This window comes from Typopeltis vanoorti, chromosome 15 (genome assembly GCF_054136105.1).
Source record: "Typopeltis vanoorti isolate ZY-2024b chromosome 15, IOZ_Tvanoo_1.0, whole genome shotgun sequence".
Taxonomy (NCBI): domain Eukaryota; kingdom Metazoa; phylum Arthropoda; class Arachnida; order Uropygi; family Thelyphonidae; genus Typopeltis; species Typopeltis vanoorti.
The window spans coordinates 117,133,711-117,150,901 of NC_143563.1; the positions used below are offsets into that span (position 1 = coordinate 117,133,711).

Sequence of the window (17,191 nt, forward strand, 5' to 3'; positions counted from 1 at the left end):
AATGATAACCCTCTTATCTCTGCAGGTCAGCATCCTTCTCATAATTGCAGCAATCCTCTGTGTTACCTTCACTACCTTTGCAATATGTCCCCTAAACTTCAGGTTTCTATCAATCATCAACCCCAGATCTCTTGTCTCCCCTACTTCCTCCAGTATAACTCCTCCCATAGAGTATGCAGCATCCCATCGATGTTTCCCAAACCTCAAGACCTTACATTTTGCTGCATTAAACTGACACCCCCCCCCATTCATTTGCCCATCTATCTAGCTTATTTAAATCCTCTTGCAGGGCTACCACATCAGCACTATTACTAATAATCCTTCCCAGCTTCGCATCATCCGCAAACAACTGAATATCCCCTTGCAATCCACTGGCAATGTCATTGATATAAAGGTTAAACAATATAGGTCCTAGTACTGAGTCCTGTGGGACCCCACTTGTAACCCTTTGCCTCCTTGAAACTGCTCCACCATACACAACTCTCTGATACCTATCAGACAGCCAATCCTGAATCCAGTTGACCAATCTGACATCCAGACCCATGTGCTGCAACTTAAATATCAGCTTATCATGTGGCACCCTGTCAAATGCCTTCGCCAAGTCTAAGAAAATTGCAGTATATGCCTTTCCCTCATCTAATGTTCTTGTAACTTTATTATAAAAGGCTAGCATATTGCTAAAACAAGAGCGTCCTTTCACAAATCCATGTTGATTCTCACAGATAACATTACCCTCATCTGCCCAATGCTGTACACGGTCCCTCACTACTTTCTCCAAGATCTTAACAACTACTTATGACACACAGACAGGCCTATAATTAGACACTTCCAGTCTGTTAACACCCTTATGCAATGGCACTATTTTACCTTCCTTCCATTCCCTGGGCACCTTTGCCAAAGCCAGACTTTCATTGAAAAGCCATGTTAAAGGTACTGTCAATTCCCTAGCACATTCTCTCAAAACTCATGGCGAAATACCATCCAGTCCCACAGCTTTACTGACATCCAGAGTACTCAGTATCTGAAACACACTCTCCTCCTGTACCTCCAGACCTCGTACCAGTCCTATCCTTCTAGCATTAAAACTGACTCCTCTAGGATGAAATACTCCAATAAAGTGTTCATTGAACAATTCCACTATGTCCTCTGCATCAGTCACTCTATTCCCATTTTTATCCCACAATATCATTCTTCCACAGTCATTTCTCCTCCTACTGGCCACATAGCTAAAAAATTCCCTAGGATTTTCTTTGGATCTTAGGGCCAATCTCCTCTCATATTCCAGTTTCGCTTTCCTTACCACACTAGTCACTCTTCTGGCCTGTGTCTTATATTCCTCATGCATCTCTTCACCTATCTCCTTATATCTCTTCCATAGCCTTTTTTTCGCATGCAATTCCTGTTTAATATTGTTTGTCATCCACTTTACACCAAATTGCATCCTCTTCTTCACTCGTGGTATACAACTTACCATTGCTGATAACAAATATTCTTTCACAATTTCCCACGCACTGGTGATATCCCGGCCTTCCAATTCCTCCCTCCATGAAACTTCCCGAAGTTGACGTCTAAGACTATTATAATCACCTGCCTCATAATTCCACATAAGTTCCCGTCTCTTTGATACTCCTGCATGTCTATTCATTTTCCAAGTCAACACCATATGGTCACTCTCTCCAACTGGTGGGAGAGACGTCAACTCAGTTATTATCAACTCTTCTGATGCTATAACCAAATCCAAAATTTTTGAACCTCTTGTTCCCTCTGTTACATGTTGCCTAAGACATTTGTCCCTCAAGAATTCTAGAAATTCCATTCCCCTATTGCTACATGCATCTTCCTCTCTCCAATTTATACTACTGAAGTTAAAATCTCCCATAACAATCATTCTTCTTGCACTTGCCAAACTTAGCTGTCTAAACATCTCCTGGTCCCCATCCTCTGTGCTCCTGGGTCTGTAGCAACACCCCACTAAATATCCTGTCTTGCCTACCTCTACCTCACACCATACGCTCTCAAAATCATTTGTCTCACTTCCTTCCAAATTCTCCACTCTTAGAGGACATAGGTCATCACTTATCATAAGCAGTACCCCACCACCACGCTTTCCCCTCCTATCCTGACGAAAAATGCTATACCCAGCGACTTCTATTCCTGTTGTTATATCCCCTTCTGTCAACCACGTCTCAGTGATCGCAATAATTTTTGGCCAACTTGATGCTATCTGCGCCACCAATTCCTCTCCCTTATTCCGGATACTACTGGCATTAGTATACAGCATATAAATGCCATTGTTTCTATACCCAGCATTATCTCTTCTGGACTCCACTGGGCTCAGTGTTACCTGACATTGTCTCCCTTCTCCCAAGTATGCATTCCCACAAGAGGCCACCCCTGCTATCATCCTCCCTGGGACACACTGACTCGTTCAGAACAGCATTCTCTCCAAAAATCAAACGGGCGCTCGGGATTTATTAATTACCAATTAATTAATTAATTGGTAATTTAGCTTCTTTTATTGTTAATTAATAACTGATAGGTAATTTAGCTTATTTATTTGTTAATAAATAACTGATAGGCAATTTAGCTTATTTATTTGTTAATTAATAATTGATAATTAATTACTAATGATTGATAATTATTAATGATCGATAATTAATTATTAATAATTAATTATCGATCGTTTAATAATTATCAATTGATGTTTAATAATTATTAATTAATAATTAATTAAACATCAATTAAACCATCCTTAAATTAATTTGTGCTGATTTTCATTGACATATCCCATTCTGATCACCAAAAATTTATAATATTGTTATAAGTATTTACGAGTGAATGCAGACTTTTTCTCCTGTGTGTGGGTTTTGTAGGTTAGGTAAATATAAATAAAATAAATGAGTAAATCTAAGCGTTATGAAAAAACAATCATTTATTGTCAAATGTTAATTAGCAAAAACAAAACACATAAAAATAGTAAAACATATATTGCAAATTAAGTTCTTAATGACTCCAATATTTTTTAGGTCTTTGAATTACAAATTCTTTTGATATCAGGCACAATATTAGAAAGTTGAATTCTCATATTTGGTGTAGCGTCGAATCTGTTCCTGGACTTTGATTTGGTTGCAGCATAATATGAAAATCCTGCCTCGCATATGTCGTTGTAAAAGGAAGTAAAACAAAAAAAGCTAATTTTGATACGCTTGTCCAGAAATTATTTATTGGCAGTTCATTGTATTTTTGTTTTAAATCAGAGTCATTAATTAAGTCAATTAGATTTTCATGGTCACTTGCGCTGAAGCCTGCTGGCTTAGCTGTCACTGTAAATGGATTTAGAACCCAGGAATTGTCCTCACTGGATTTTTGAAAATATTGCAAAAGGTTGATTGCAAGTCATGCAAGTGTTCTAAAATTACGTTAGATACTTCTTCATTTACTTTAGAATTTATTTCAGTCAAAAATTCATGCAAGGTGAGAAAACAATCAAAATCATTCTGTTCAACTGTAGAAATCCAGAATCGCAACTTCCTATCAAAAGATGCAATTTTATCTCTTGTATTAAAAATTGTAATATTCTTTCCTTGTAATGATAAGTTAATTTCATTGCACTTTGTAAAAATATCTGCCAGATCGCAAGACACATAAACAAAACCATGAAGAATTTCTTAATAATTCAATAAAATTTTGTCCTAAATTATGTGACATCAAGAAGACCATTAACTCACTATGAAGTTCAATAAGCCTCAATAATGCTTTTCCTCTGGATAGCCATCTCACTTCAGTATGTAATAAAAGTGCATTATTGTGCACTACCCCATTTCATCGCACAAAATTTTAAATAATCTGGATTGAAGTGGTCGAGATTTTACATAGTTAATCATTTTTTTGGCTTCATCTAAAATAGTTTTTAAATATGTAGGAATTATTTTTTGTTACTAGTGCATGTCTATGCAAAACACAATGACTTTTGGTGGCTCTTGTAGCTACTTGCAGGATATGTGTTACAACTCCCTTCATCTTTCCTACCATTGCTTGAGCACCATCTGTACAAATATCAATACACTTCTCCCAACCGATTTCCTGTTTTGTAATATAATTATTAATACAGTTGAATATATCTTCTCCGGTAGTTTTTTCTTGTAGATATTCGCACATGAGTAAATCTTCTTTAATACTTTTTTCAAATATGTAATGAACAAACACTAGTAACACAGCGAGTCCTGAAACATCTGTAGATTCATCCATTTGCAATGAATATTCACTGCAGCCCAAGTCGATGAATTAGCTCTATTTCTATGTCAGCACAAAGATCTTTGATGTGGCGTGAAACAGTATCATTTGATAATTGTACTGCATCTATTTTTTTAGCAACCTGCTCGTTTAACATGCTTGATACAATGTCTTTCACACAAGGCGTCTCACCGATTGTATGAGCTTCACCATGAAGTGCAATGCGCTAACTCATGCGAAAATATGCCTCTGTTGCATTTTCAGTTGTAGCAATTGTAGCCATTTGAAGTTTAGATTTTTCTAGCGAGTCACGTCGTCTCTTAAAAAAATGTATATCTTTTCCTTTGTAATCAGTGTGTTTTGTTTCGAAGTGCCTACGAAATTTAGCTGGAGCCAAAGAACTGTTTACTAGTATTTTATTACATAAAACATCAGGAGCATGTGTATTGCCAATACACGTAAATCCATAATTTAAATAACTTTCATGGTACTTCCGTTTTGGTCTGTTCTTAGATGACTCTTGTTCTTTAATATTAGCGTTTGAAGAAACCACCGTTTGCAATTCCATATCTTCTCCAATCATACGAATAGATGTGTCAGCAGAAGTACTTGCTCCTCCTTGTGTTAAAGTTCCTGTCTTTAAACAAGAATCCATGGGTATTTTTTCAATAATATTCAAATTCCAATATTTGTCAGAGCTATAATAAAAACAAATAGAATTTTGTTGTAAAGGTAACTTTAGTATGAAAAACAATAAGATTATAAATAAGAAATGTGTCGAATAATATAAAAGTAAATGAATAATGCAAAATAGTAAAAAAAGAGTGCAACACACAAAAGTAAATATGAATTGTAACAATACTTGTAAGAAAGTACTAAACCGTATCAAATATTGTAAAAGCAATTGTAATAAGAATGATATGATAAAATGTTCAGTAACAAAAATTAAACAGTTTGAAATAAATCAGATATTAATTATAAAATTAGTGAAAAGAATAAGAAGAATTCTTTTTTTAAAGTCGCCTCGCCTACTCCCTATCAGGAATAAAAAGGCGTTAGCTGATTTTTTTTTTTCGGAGGGCCCGGTCCCAACAAATTTACTCGTAAATACCTTTCTAATTTTTTTTTAAAGTTCATACATTAACATAAGTATTAATTATGGCATAATCATAAAGAGTATTAGTACACTTATGTATACAGTGTGGCATGTTGACAAATATAAATTACATTTAAATTAGTTATCAATCACTGGACTAATGTGCATGTCGTAGTTTATTCAGGCAAACATCATTAAATTAATTTGTGCTGATTTTCATTTACATATCCCATTCTGATCACGAAATATATTTATAATATTATTATAAGTACTTAGGAGTGAATGCAGACTTTTTCTCCTGTGTGCGTAGTTTTCCCCTCCTTTTGTACATCCTGGAGATCTTTGTAGGCTTCAGGTTGATGACTCACTATCTGTTACATCACAAACACCTTCAATAAGAGATTTCTCAATACCAAAATTAAACAAAGTGCCTATTCATATCAGATTTTAACTCTGTATTCCTATTACTTTTAAAAAAAATCACGGCACTACGATTTCAGAACAAGCACTTACACACTGCGATACGAACTTGCGAAGAAATTATTTAGTAGTAATAGATTTGAGAACCAGATACAGACTATCTTGATCTTCAATTTCAGTGGAAAAATTTGATGATTGGTCACTGATATTTGCAACGCAGATGTTATTTCGTTCAGTTTTAAGAACACACCGCCCATTGTTGTAATCGGCTTGCAGGCAATTTTATAATCGGTCATAAACGGCGGTATTCTCTTTCCGAATTGTTGAAAGATTTCAATGTGTGAAAATTAACGATAATTCATGAATACTTCCATGTTTAAAAATATGCTGCTTGGTCACTGACATTTGCTACACAGATGTCATTTCCTTCATTTTTGAGAACAGAGGACATGCCACCACTGTTATAATCCACTTGCAGGCAATTTTTATGATCCATCATAAACAGTGTTATTCCCTTTCCCAAATGTTGAAATGTTTCAAAATTAACGATACACAGATGTTAATTAGGTGTTCTGGGTCTGAGCTTTTCGACATATTCATGAATATTATTCTCCTCAGAACATTTTTACTATAAAATATTTATTCATGAAAAATGCTTAGAAAACTAAAATGACAAATTTCAGAACTTCTCGCAGAACACCTATTCACCTTCCGCGGAACACAGTTTGAGAAACCCTGCTCTAGATACCCACCACAGAATACTATGGAAGAAATCCACTTTACTACACTGCAGCAAATAGAAAGATTATTCCTGGAATCAGCCTCAGCTCTAAAAAACTTCCCAAACCTCAACAAATTTAGGTGCATGAGACTGCCCCAAATTTGGGAAGCTTGCATCCTAAGAACATCAGCCCAACAGCCAAGACAACCCAATTTAGTCTGCTAGGGGACACCTTTAGGACTCTAGGACCAACTTCAGTTGCCTTCATCAGTCTCATTTGCTATTTGTTAGTGCCTGCATTCACATATCATAGTTTTATGTTCCTAGAAGATGGCAATGTAACATTGCCAAAATATAGGAATGTACTGATTAAAGTTTTTTAATTGATATTTTAGTATACGTTGTCATTTCCTAAAAAATTTAAAGTCATGTGTAACCAACGTATTAGTTTATCTACAAGAAAAACATTAACAAGTAAAAATAGGGAGCCTATTATCACTCTTTATAAGGCTACTCTGTGAGCAGAACTAATCTCAAGAATGGAAGAACAGGTCAGTTATGAAAGCAAGTGTTTAATGGAGATATGATTTGGCCATATCTCAACTACTGGATACAAATTTGGTCACTTGGGAAAATATATTGATTCCTGAATCAATTTATCCTGAAGAGAAATTCATTCAAAATATAGAAAATAAATAAGAAGTTCCTACTATATTTCTATCTATGTAAGCATTTGCAGAAAATTACAGAAAATCATCAAACTTGCCTGTCTTTCTGAGATTTTTTTTTAACCTCTTCTTCATGTTCTGCTTCTTCACCTACAAAATTCAAGAAAATCGAAGAGAAAAATTATTAGTTTCATTCTTAATTATCATGCTATCCACTCCCATGAAATCTGAAAATAAAAGTTGTTTAAAATGAAATTCATGCAATAACTATCAACAATATTTTCTACCAGCTATTCCGTTCACCAAAATATGAAGATAAGTATTTTTCAAATTTTATCAAAAATACTCCCAAAAATGAGCACCGATCATATAGTGATAAAATACTGATAAGAGTATCATGCTCAATTTATTCCTTCCCCATTTTGGGGAAGAGCTAGGCCAGGGACAACCAAAAACCAAAAGAAATAATACACTTATGGAGGAAACAGATCATCATAACAAGTAGTTAAGATGAAGCAGAGCAATAATCATGAAAGATATGAGCAGAAATGGGTGAAAAGAAAGGAGTGAAGTTTGTTAATTCATGGAATGAGTTTGAAGGGAGAATTGAACTCTATAAGAGTAATGGACTGCTGCTGGAAGGAAGAGTAAGTGATGTGAAAGAGTGGGAGTAAGAAAGGAGAGACTGAAGTGGTGCTTATGGATGAAATAGTGGGCAGCATGAGTGTAGAGAATGAGAGAACAACTGTGCAAGACAAAAAGGATATGCAGGGTGCACAGGGGGAACAGCATGAAAAAGGTTGAGGCGCCAAGAAAATGTGAATGCATATGTAAACAACGATAACAAGAAATGTATAACTTGGGACATAGCAAACACAGTTGGATTTGAAGAAGGTTCTGAGATCAGTAAGCAGAAAAAAGAAACAGTTCAAGGAAAGTATGGAGAGGTCGCATGTAATAAGTAGAATCAGTGAAACTTGTTATAAAGTAGATCCAAGAATGAGGTGTTATGTTTGTATACAAATGCTAGAAGCATCAGAAACAAGGAAAATTAAATGGTTCCAATGATTAAATTCATTGACTAAAAATTGATGGAATAAGTGAGACATGATTAGATGAAGATGACATCCTGACAGAAATAGCGATGGGAGGGTTTGATGTACTTCATGAAGATAGAGTAAAAAGGGAAGTGAAGTGATTTTGATGACAGAAAAAGAGATATGTCCATACAAGGTAGAGATGCAAGACAGAAATAGTGGTAGTGGTTTCTGAGATAGTATGGTGTGAGATAGAGATGAATAGAATGAAATATTCTGTTGGATGTTGCTACAGACCTAGCAACGTGGAGGGTGGTGACAAGGAAATGTATAAGAATATATAGTGAAAGAGTAATCATTGTGGGTGATTTTAATTATGGCAATGTAGATTGGAATGACAAGAAAGCAACTGCAAGTAAAGAAAATGAGTATAAGTTTTTGAGTGACAACTATCTCAGGCAGTATGTAACAGAGGGCACACAGGAACTGAGGGACTTGGATTTGACAATATCATCAGAGAATATTATCAATCAGGCAACAAATCTCTCTCCAGTTGATGAGAGTGACCATGAAGTGATTACCTGGGAGGCTGCAAGCCATGTGGGGAGAGGGTATACGTGATACTAGAAGGTTGGTGATTATGAGAAGCTCAGGAGACAGCTCACAACTATAGCATGGAACAAGAAGTTGGACGAAAAGCGATCAATGATGCTTCAGTGATATTCAAGAACTTTCTAGTAGAAGCAATGTCTAATTGTATTCCAAGGGTAAGAAGGTTAAATAAGGTAGGTGTGAAATTGATGAATAAAGAGATTAAGCATGTAATAGAGGAAAAAAAAGGCATTATGGAGGCAACATAGGAGAAGTGGTAATAATCAATTCCATGAGGAATACAGAAATGAGCAAGGAGGGTGACTGTTGGAAAGGGTAGCAAAAATTCAGTATGAGCAGCAATCAGCTAGTGAAGCAAAAAAAAAAAAAAAAAAAAATCCTAGGGAGTTCCTTCAATATGTAACCAGCAATAAAAAAAAAAATAATAATAATTAATAAATGACTATGGTAGTATGCCACTGATTGGAAAAAAATGTATAAAGTCAGCTGCTGTGGAGGATATAGTTGAGATATTTAATGAGAAGTTCATAAAGATCTTTAATCCTTGTGAATGTGACATTATGGAGAAACTGACGGTGATTGAAGAAAAGATATATAGGGAATTAAGCAAATTAGATGTTAATAAGGATGTGGGAATTGATGATATATCACCACGTATTTTGAAGGAATGTACCACGGAACTGATATCTGCCTAGACATATTTGTATAATTTGAGTCAGTCAAGTTCCAAAGGAGTGGAAAGAAGGCAAGATTGTACAGCTTCATTAAGGAGATGACAGAATTCAAGCATCAAATTATACGCCAATCTGTGTCAGGTTTTGTGTTTAAAGTGTTGGAAAGGCCGATAAGAATCAGGATTCAGAACTGGGTTTACAATAATGGCATTATCTTTGATGGACAGCACATTTTTTCTCTAAAGTGAGGTCAATGTTTTAATAAATCTACTTAGTTATTACAATAAGGTGACAGCAGCATTGGATGTGGGAAATGGATGCATATTAACATACTTAGACTGTGCAATGGGTTTTAATAGTTTACTGCATGATAAGTTGATAGTCAAACTAGAGGGGATGGAGTTGGATATTAGACTAGTGCATGGAATGGGAGATTGGCTATCTGATAAGAATCAAAAAGTTGTGTATGGGGGAACAATATTCCAGAAGAGAACAGACCCCTGAATCACTAATGGTGTGATTCAGGAATCTGTTTTAGGCCCACTGCTGTTTAACCTGTATGTGAATGATATTGGGGATGATTTGAATGGGGGATATACAGTAGTTTTACAGATGATGCAAAGTTGTGATGAACTATGAGGAGTAGTGCAGATGTTGTGGCCTTCAGACTTGAATAGACAGAGAATGAGCATGGGAGTGGATATACCAGTTCAGTGTTGTGAGATGTAAGGTTTTAAAATTTGGAAAACAAAGATGGGCTGTAGAATTTCCTCTTGGCGGGGATATATTGTTGGAGGTGGAGGAAATAAGAGATCTTGGGGAGATGGTTGATAAGGATCTAATATTTAGAGGACACATTGCCAAAATTGTAAGGCAGCACAACAAATTTTGGGATGTAGAATTTACTCTTGGTGGGGATATATTGTTGGAGATGGAGGAAATAAGAGATCTTGGGGAGATGGTTGATAAGGATCTAATATTTAGAGGACATATTGCCAAAATTGTAAGGCAGCAAAACAAATTTTGCAATGATTCAGAGGACACTGACTTTAGAAGTAAGGAGATTCTAGTTCCATTGTATAAGGTTCTGATTAGGCCACATGTGGACTACTGTGCACATATTTAGCCAACTCATTTTACAAAGAATGAAGAGATGTTGGATAGGGTTGAATAGTTTCTGATTTCGTGTTGAATATGAAGTAAGGTTGAGACAATGCAATATGCAGAGTCTAGTGGATAGGAGGAGAAGGGGTGATACGATAGAGATATGCAAGTTAGTAAAGAGTTGCTTTAGGATTAACATTGAAGTAGTTTTTAATAAAATGGTAGGAGATTGGGGAAGAACAAAAGGTCATCCTTGGAGGCTGTATAAGATTGGTGTGTGTGAGCAAGGGAGCATGTTTTCTGCTTGGAGAGCTGTGAATGATCAGAATGCACCTCCTGAGAATGTAACGTCTGTAGAGAATTTCAATGTGTTTAAGGCACTTTATAATGAGCAGTGTGTATGACAAAAGAGACCACTTAGATAAGTCTGTGACTCCATGAGGTCTTAGGATAATAATTGTTACGGACCTATTAATTCTTCACCATGTTATTATTAATAAAACCGTATCGAAAGACAAAATAGCATCAACCATATCAAAAAATATTTCTGAGAAATGATTTTTGATATGGTTGAATTAAAAAAAGGTTTTCAGTGCATAACACAACAATAAAGGTAAATTCTGATCTATTTGAAAAAAATAAAAACAATAAAGTATTAATTGTATTATTAAGTTTATTGATAATATTTTTATAAATGGTGATTAATCTCTAAGATTTTTTTCAATATAAAACTATCTAAACTTCTAAATTTTTGTCTTTAAAAAATGTAAATATAGAAGTTGAATTAATTATCAAACAGAATTAAGTACAATCATCAGCCTAATTGGCTGAGGTGGTTAACATACCCACTCTGCAACCAGCAAGCTGTGTGCATGTGTGTGTGTGTGAGAGAGGGGGAGGGCAGAGTTCTAATCCTGCCATGAGTATGGATGTTTATGATTGTATTTGGAAACTTCATTTCAGGAATGCAACACTGTGAAAGTGCAAAAAAAAAAAGAGGGACCACCCTCGATGAGTCTTAATAGACTTGTGTTTCTTAGAAAGGACTTCCCGCGATGAGTCTTTTGACTCCATGGAGGCCTGAATAATAATAATAATAACTACTCTTCTTAGTGGAGGAGTGCAGTGGCTTGAAAAAGTTACATGTCTGGTCTGACTATACAAAAAATATAAATAAATAAATAAAAATTTCTTAGCCCATCCACTGTACTAATATATTCTAGAGGCTAACAAGCTATTGAAGGTGAGGTCACAAAAAATAATAACAGAGCACTTATTATCAAAACATTTCATTATATGTTACTACATTTTTTCAAACTTTATTTAACTAATGTTACATGTTTAAGCCACCTTACTCTAATCTATGCAATGCCACCAATTATAAACAGATGCACATACATAGATAATGTAGTATACCATACTTTGGTAAACTGAAAAACATTGCCATTTACTGCAAAGAATGACAGTAAGTACTAGGAACCTGAGCTGTGTGGTTTAGGCAGAATATACTCTCTTTTAAATCCAAGAGTGCAGGATAGTGTATTATTATCGTGCACTCTTGATCATGAATGTAATCCACCTATTGGGTGGATTACGTTCATGAAAAGAGATGTATATACAGTGGTGCACTTGGATTTTTCAAAGGCATTTGACAGACTGCCACATAACAAGCTAGTAACTAAACTGAAACAGATGGGATTCGTTAACAGTCTAGTAAGTTAGATAGCTGGCTGGTGTCAGAGAGGTAGCAGCAAGTTGTGTATGGAGGAAAGGTATCCCAAAAGAGGAATGTCATTAATGGAGTGCCAGAGGGATCTGTTTTGGGACAATCAGTGTTTAACTTTTATGTAAATGATAGTGGGAATGGCATAACTGGAGATGTGCAGCTGTTCTTGCCGATGATGCAAAGTTGGAAACAACTATAAGAAGTAGAACCGATGTTGTGCCCTTGCAGGAGGAGCTGTATGTTTTATGTTGCAAAATGCAATGCAAGGTATACAGTTGATAAGGAAATTATAAAGGGGGCAGACAGATATGAGATTGAGAGACAGAAGCTTGACATTTAAGGGTCACAAAGATAAAACTGTAAGAATATCACAACGGATTATGACAAGCAAAAAATGAGGAGGATAGTAACATGCAGAAGCAAAGAGGTTATGGTTCCCTTGTATAAAGCTTTGATCAGGCCACATATTGACTAATGAGTGCAGATTTGGTCAGCTGGTTTTTCAAGGGGATGAGAATGTACTGAAGAGGGGGTCGATAGAGGTTTACTAAGTCAGTGTCAGGTCTATGAAATGTCACATATGAGGGAAGATTACAGGAATGCAAGTTCCAGAGCCTTGTGAATAGAAGCTTTGTTGGTTTATGGATTATTGGCAAAAGAACAGTAAAGGTTATCCTGTGCCATAGCAAAGGTTAAGTACAAAAGGTCAAATGCTACAGCGACAAATAAATAGTGAAAGATAGATTAGTGAATAATATGCATGTACAAAAATTATATTAAGCAATGCAATTATCAACATATAAATTATTATTAAACTGTTAATTTTAAGGAAAGAACAACGTATATTATTGTATTAACTAAATAGTTTTAATTAATACTTCCAATATTTCGGTAAGCTTATCTACAAGAAAAAAATATCAGTATTAAGGAAGATCCCCAGGGCATCAGGGACTCATTGAGGGAGGCCACATACTAAACACACCAGCTTTCATACTTGTTGTTGAATTCATTCACACTGCTTGCACACACAACATCCAGTGGCAATCAATTCCAATCATGCCACTCTATGAGATCAAAATCTAGTCCTCATCCCCCACTTCTTAGCAGCATTCATTCTCTGCTAACAGGGATGCCTTTTTGCCCTTTCCCCACCCTCCATAAAAGGAAAAATTCCACCAACTGAAATCCTGTATGACCCTTTCAAAAGTTGTGTCAATCATATCACTCATCCTTCTCCTGTTTGCTAGTGTCTGCAGTCTACAAATTCTCAATCTGTCTTCATAATCAGTATTCCACAATCCTGATATCACTTTTAACACTCTTTTAATGCTTTAACCTCGTATAGAAACATTGCACGTATCTTTTGAGTTGTATTTGCAATCTTTGTTACACGGCCCCTAAACTACAACTTCCTATCTACTAACACAGCAAGATCCATAGCCTCATTAGTTTATTCAAGCATAACCCCACCAATATAATATGACATTGGATATCTAATCACGCTGAAGTGAACGACTTCACATTAACTGACATCCATTTTCTCATTCCCACAATTCCAGCTTATTCGAATCATTCTGCAAGTACTGCATATCAGCAGCATTCCTGATTACCCTACCTATCTTTGGATCATCAGCAAACAGCTGATGATGCAAAGATAGGTGAAAAAAAATGATGAAAAATGTACAGATTGAATAACAGCAGACCAAGGACTGATCCCCGTGGTTTGATATCTGTCACTCAGCCATCCTCTTATCCATGCTAATATTTTATAATCCAAACCCATATTCTCCAATTTATGCAACAGCCTTCCTTGCCGTATTCCATCAAAAGCATTAACAAAATCCAAAAGTATCATGGTATATCCATTCCCCTTGTCTAATTCAATAGTAACGCTATTATAGATGAATGAGAGTGAAAGTGAGAAGAGGGGAATCGAGAGTTAGAAAGATTGAATGATAGAGAGAATGTGTCGCGAGATTCGGAAGTTGAATTGGATTGGATGAGGCAAGAAATGAAAGGGATTTGGAATGAAACTAAGAGAAATCAGGTCAAAACTATTAATATAATTCATGATGGCATGAAACAGTTAACGAAAGATGAGCAAGTGGTGTTGTATGGCGACTCCATTATTAAAGGTGTGCTAGAGGATAGAATGCACGGGGTATGTTTTCCAGGCAGTAAAATGAGTAGAGTGATTGAGGCATTGGATATGAGGTGGGAGCGAGCAAAAGAGTTAATAGTATTAATTGGTACAAATGATTTGAGAGAGGACAAAGAGCATGTCAGAATGGATATCAGGAGGCTGCTTGGAAGGATAAAAGAGAACAGCATGACAGGAAGGGTAGTCAGTGTGCTGCCTAGGTATGACTGTGGTGAAATGAGGCAGAGAGCAAGGATTATGAATGATATGTTGGCTGAAATGTGTGAGGAGACGGGAGTGCAATTTGTTAATGTATGGAATGAGTTTGAGGGATGACGTGAGCTGTATTGGAGCGATGGACTGCATTTGAGTGGTTATGGTGTGAGTCGCTTGGAGAGACTGCTGCTGGAAGGTAGAGAAGTGAATAGAGAGAATGAATCAGATCGAGAGGGGAGTGATGTGGAAGAACAGGAGAGATTGAAGAAGTGGATATAAATGGGGAAGTGAGTGGTATGAGTATAGAAAATGAGAGAATGGGTGTGCAAGAGGAGCAGGGAAACGGGGAGGCTCAGGGGTGGACAGGGGTACACAGCGTGAGAAAGGTGGATGCTCCAAGACGAGGTGAGAGCATGTGTAGGCAGGAAAGAAATGGGATGACCAGGGATCAAGAGAAAACAGATGAAATTGAAAAGGGTTCTAAAATGAAGAAGTAGAAAGGGAAATGGCCCCAGTCGAGCATGGAGAGATCACATCGAGTGAGTGGTATCAGTGGAACTAGCTGTAGATCCAGAAATGAGCTGTTGTGTTTCTATACAAATGCTATAGTATAAGAAACAAGGCAGAAGAAATGGTGGCACTAATTGCGTCTGTTCAGTCAAAGATTGTCAGAATAAGAGAGACATGGTTGGAAGAGGATGACATCCTGACAGGAATAGAGATGGAAGGGTACGATGTGTTTCGTGAGGATAGAAGGGGTAAAAAGGGAGGGGGAGTGCTATTGAATAGAGAAAGAGTTATGTCCATACATAGTAGAGGTGCAAGACGGAAATAATGCCAGTGGTTTTGAGTCAGTATGGTGTGAGATAGAGGTGAATGGAATCAAATACTTGGTGGGATGTTGTTATAGACCAGGTAATGTTAATGGTGGTAATAGTGAAATGTATAGTCAAATTAGTCAAGCAAATAAGAAAAGGGCGATTTTAATTATGGCAATATAGACTGGAATGATGAGATAAGTAAAGAAAATTAATTTGTTCTTGAGTTTTTGAGGGATAACTACCACAGACAGTATGTAACATAGGGCACACGAGGATTAAGGGTCTTGGATTTGGTCATCTCATCAGAGGATGTAATTATAAATGAGATGTCAAATCATCCACCAATTGGTGAGTGACCATCGGGTGATTACCTGGGTGGTTGCTAGCAGTGTGAGGTCCCCTGTGAGAAAAGAGTATATGTGGAACTACAAGGAGGGGGGGGGGGGATTATGAAGAGCTCAGGAGACAGCTTGCGGGTGTAGCGTGGAATGAGGAGTTAGCTGGAAAAGAGATCGATGCAGCTTGGAGAATTTTCAAAAACTATCTAGTAGATGCAATGTCTAAATGTATTCCAAGGGTGAGAAGGTTAAATAAGGTAGGTGTGAGATGGATGAATAAAGAGATTAAGCAAGCGATACAGAGAAAAAGGGAATTGTGGAGGCAGCATAAGAGAAGTGGAAATAATCAATTTCATGAGGTCTACAAAGACCAGGCAAGGAGGGTGACTTGGTTGGTGAGAGTAGCTAAAGAGAGGTATGAACAGCAGTTAGCTAATGAAGACAAAAAGAATCCTAAGGAGTTCTTTCGATATGTAGCCAGCATATGAAAGAATGATTATGGAAGGATGACATTGATTGGAGAAAATGTTATAAAGACGGCTGTTGCAGAACGTGTGCTGGAGATACTTAATGAGCGGTTCATAAAGATCTTTCAATCTTGTGAATGTGACTTCATGGGGAGATTGAGAGCAGTTGATGATGGGGAAGAGAGACTGACTGTAAGTGAGCAAGAGGTGTTTGGGGAGTTGAGTAAACTAGATGTAAATAAGGCTGTGGGACTTGATAATATTAATATATCACCGCGTATTCTGAAGGAATGTGCGAGGGAGTTGACACCTGCCTTGACATATTTTTTTAATACGAGTCTTGCACTTGGTCAAGTCCCTAAGGAGTGGAAGGAGGGCAAGATTGTGTCACTTCATAAAGGAGGTGATCGAACTCAAGCATCAAACTATAGGCCTATCTGTGGATCAGGTGTTGTGGTTAAGTTGTTGGAGAAGCTTGTGAGAACTGCGATCCAGAGTTGAGTTGACAATAATGGTATTATCTTTGATGGACAGCATGGATTGCTAAAGGGAGGTCATGTTTTAGTAATCTACTTACTTATTTCAATAAAGTGACTGCTTCCTTGGACAGAGGAGAAGGATACACAGTAATATACTCGGATTTCGCAAAGGCTTTTGATAGAGTACCTCATGATAAGTTGACAGTCAAACTAGAGCAGAGGGGGTTGGATATTAGATTAGTGCATTGAATTGGAGACTGGCTATCTGATAGGTATCAACAAGTTGTGTATGGGGGTGTAATAGCCAGGAAAAGGAAAGTCACTAGTGGAGTGCCCTCAGGGGTCTGTTTTAGGGCCATTACTGTTAACTCGTATATTAATGATATTGGTGAAGATTTGGATGGAGATATTCAGTTGTTTGCAGATGATGCAAATGGGA

General features: G+C 36.7%; 1 protein-coding gene across 6 annotated transcripts in view; it reads right to left on the minus strand.

Annotated features, from left to right (window-relative positions):
- The window catches only part of Ae2 (anion exchange protein Ae2), an 834,322-nt gene that overhangs the window by 530,973 nt on the left and 286,158 nt on the right, over positions 1–17,191 (minus strand). For all 6 annotated transcript variants that reach the window (XM_090404845.1, XM_090404844.1, XM_090404848.1 and 3 more), the window contains one exon: positions 7,237–7,288. In XM_090404845.1, the coding sequence (XP_090260971.1) occupies positions 7,237–7,288 (52 nt within the window). The remainder of the gene's footprint in view (positions 1–7,236; positions 7,289–17,191) is intronic.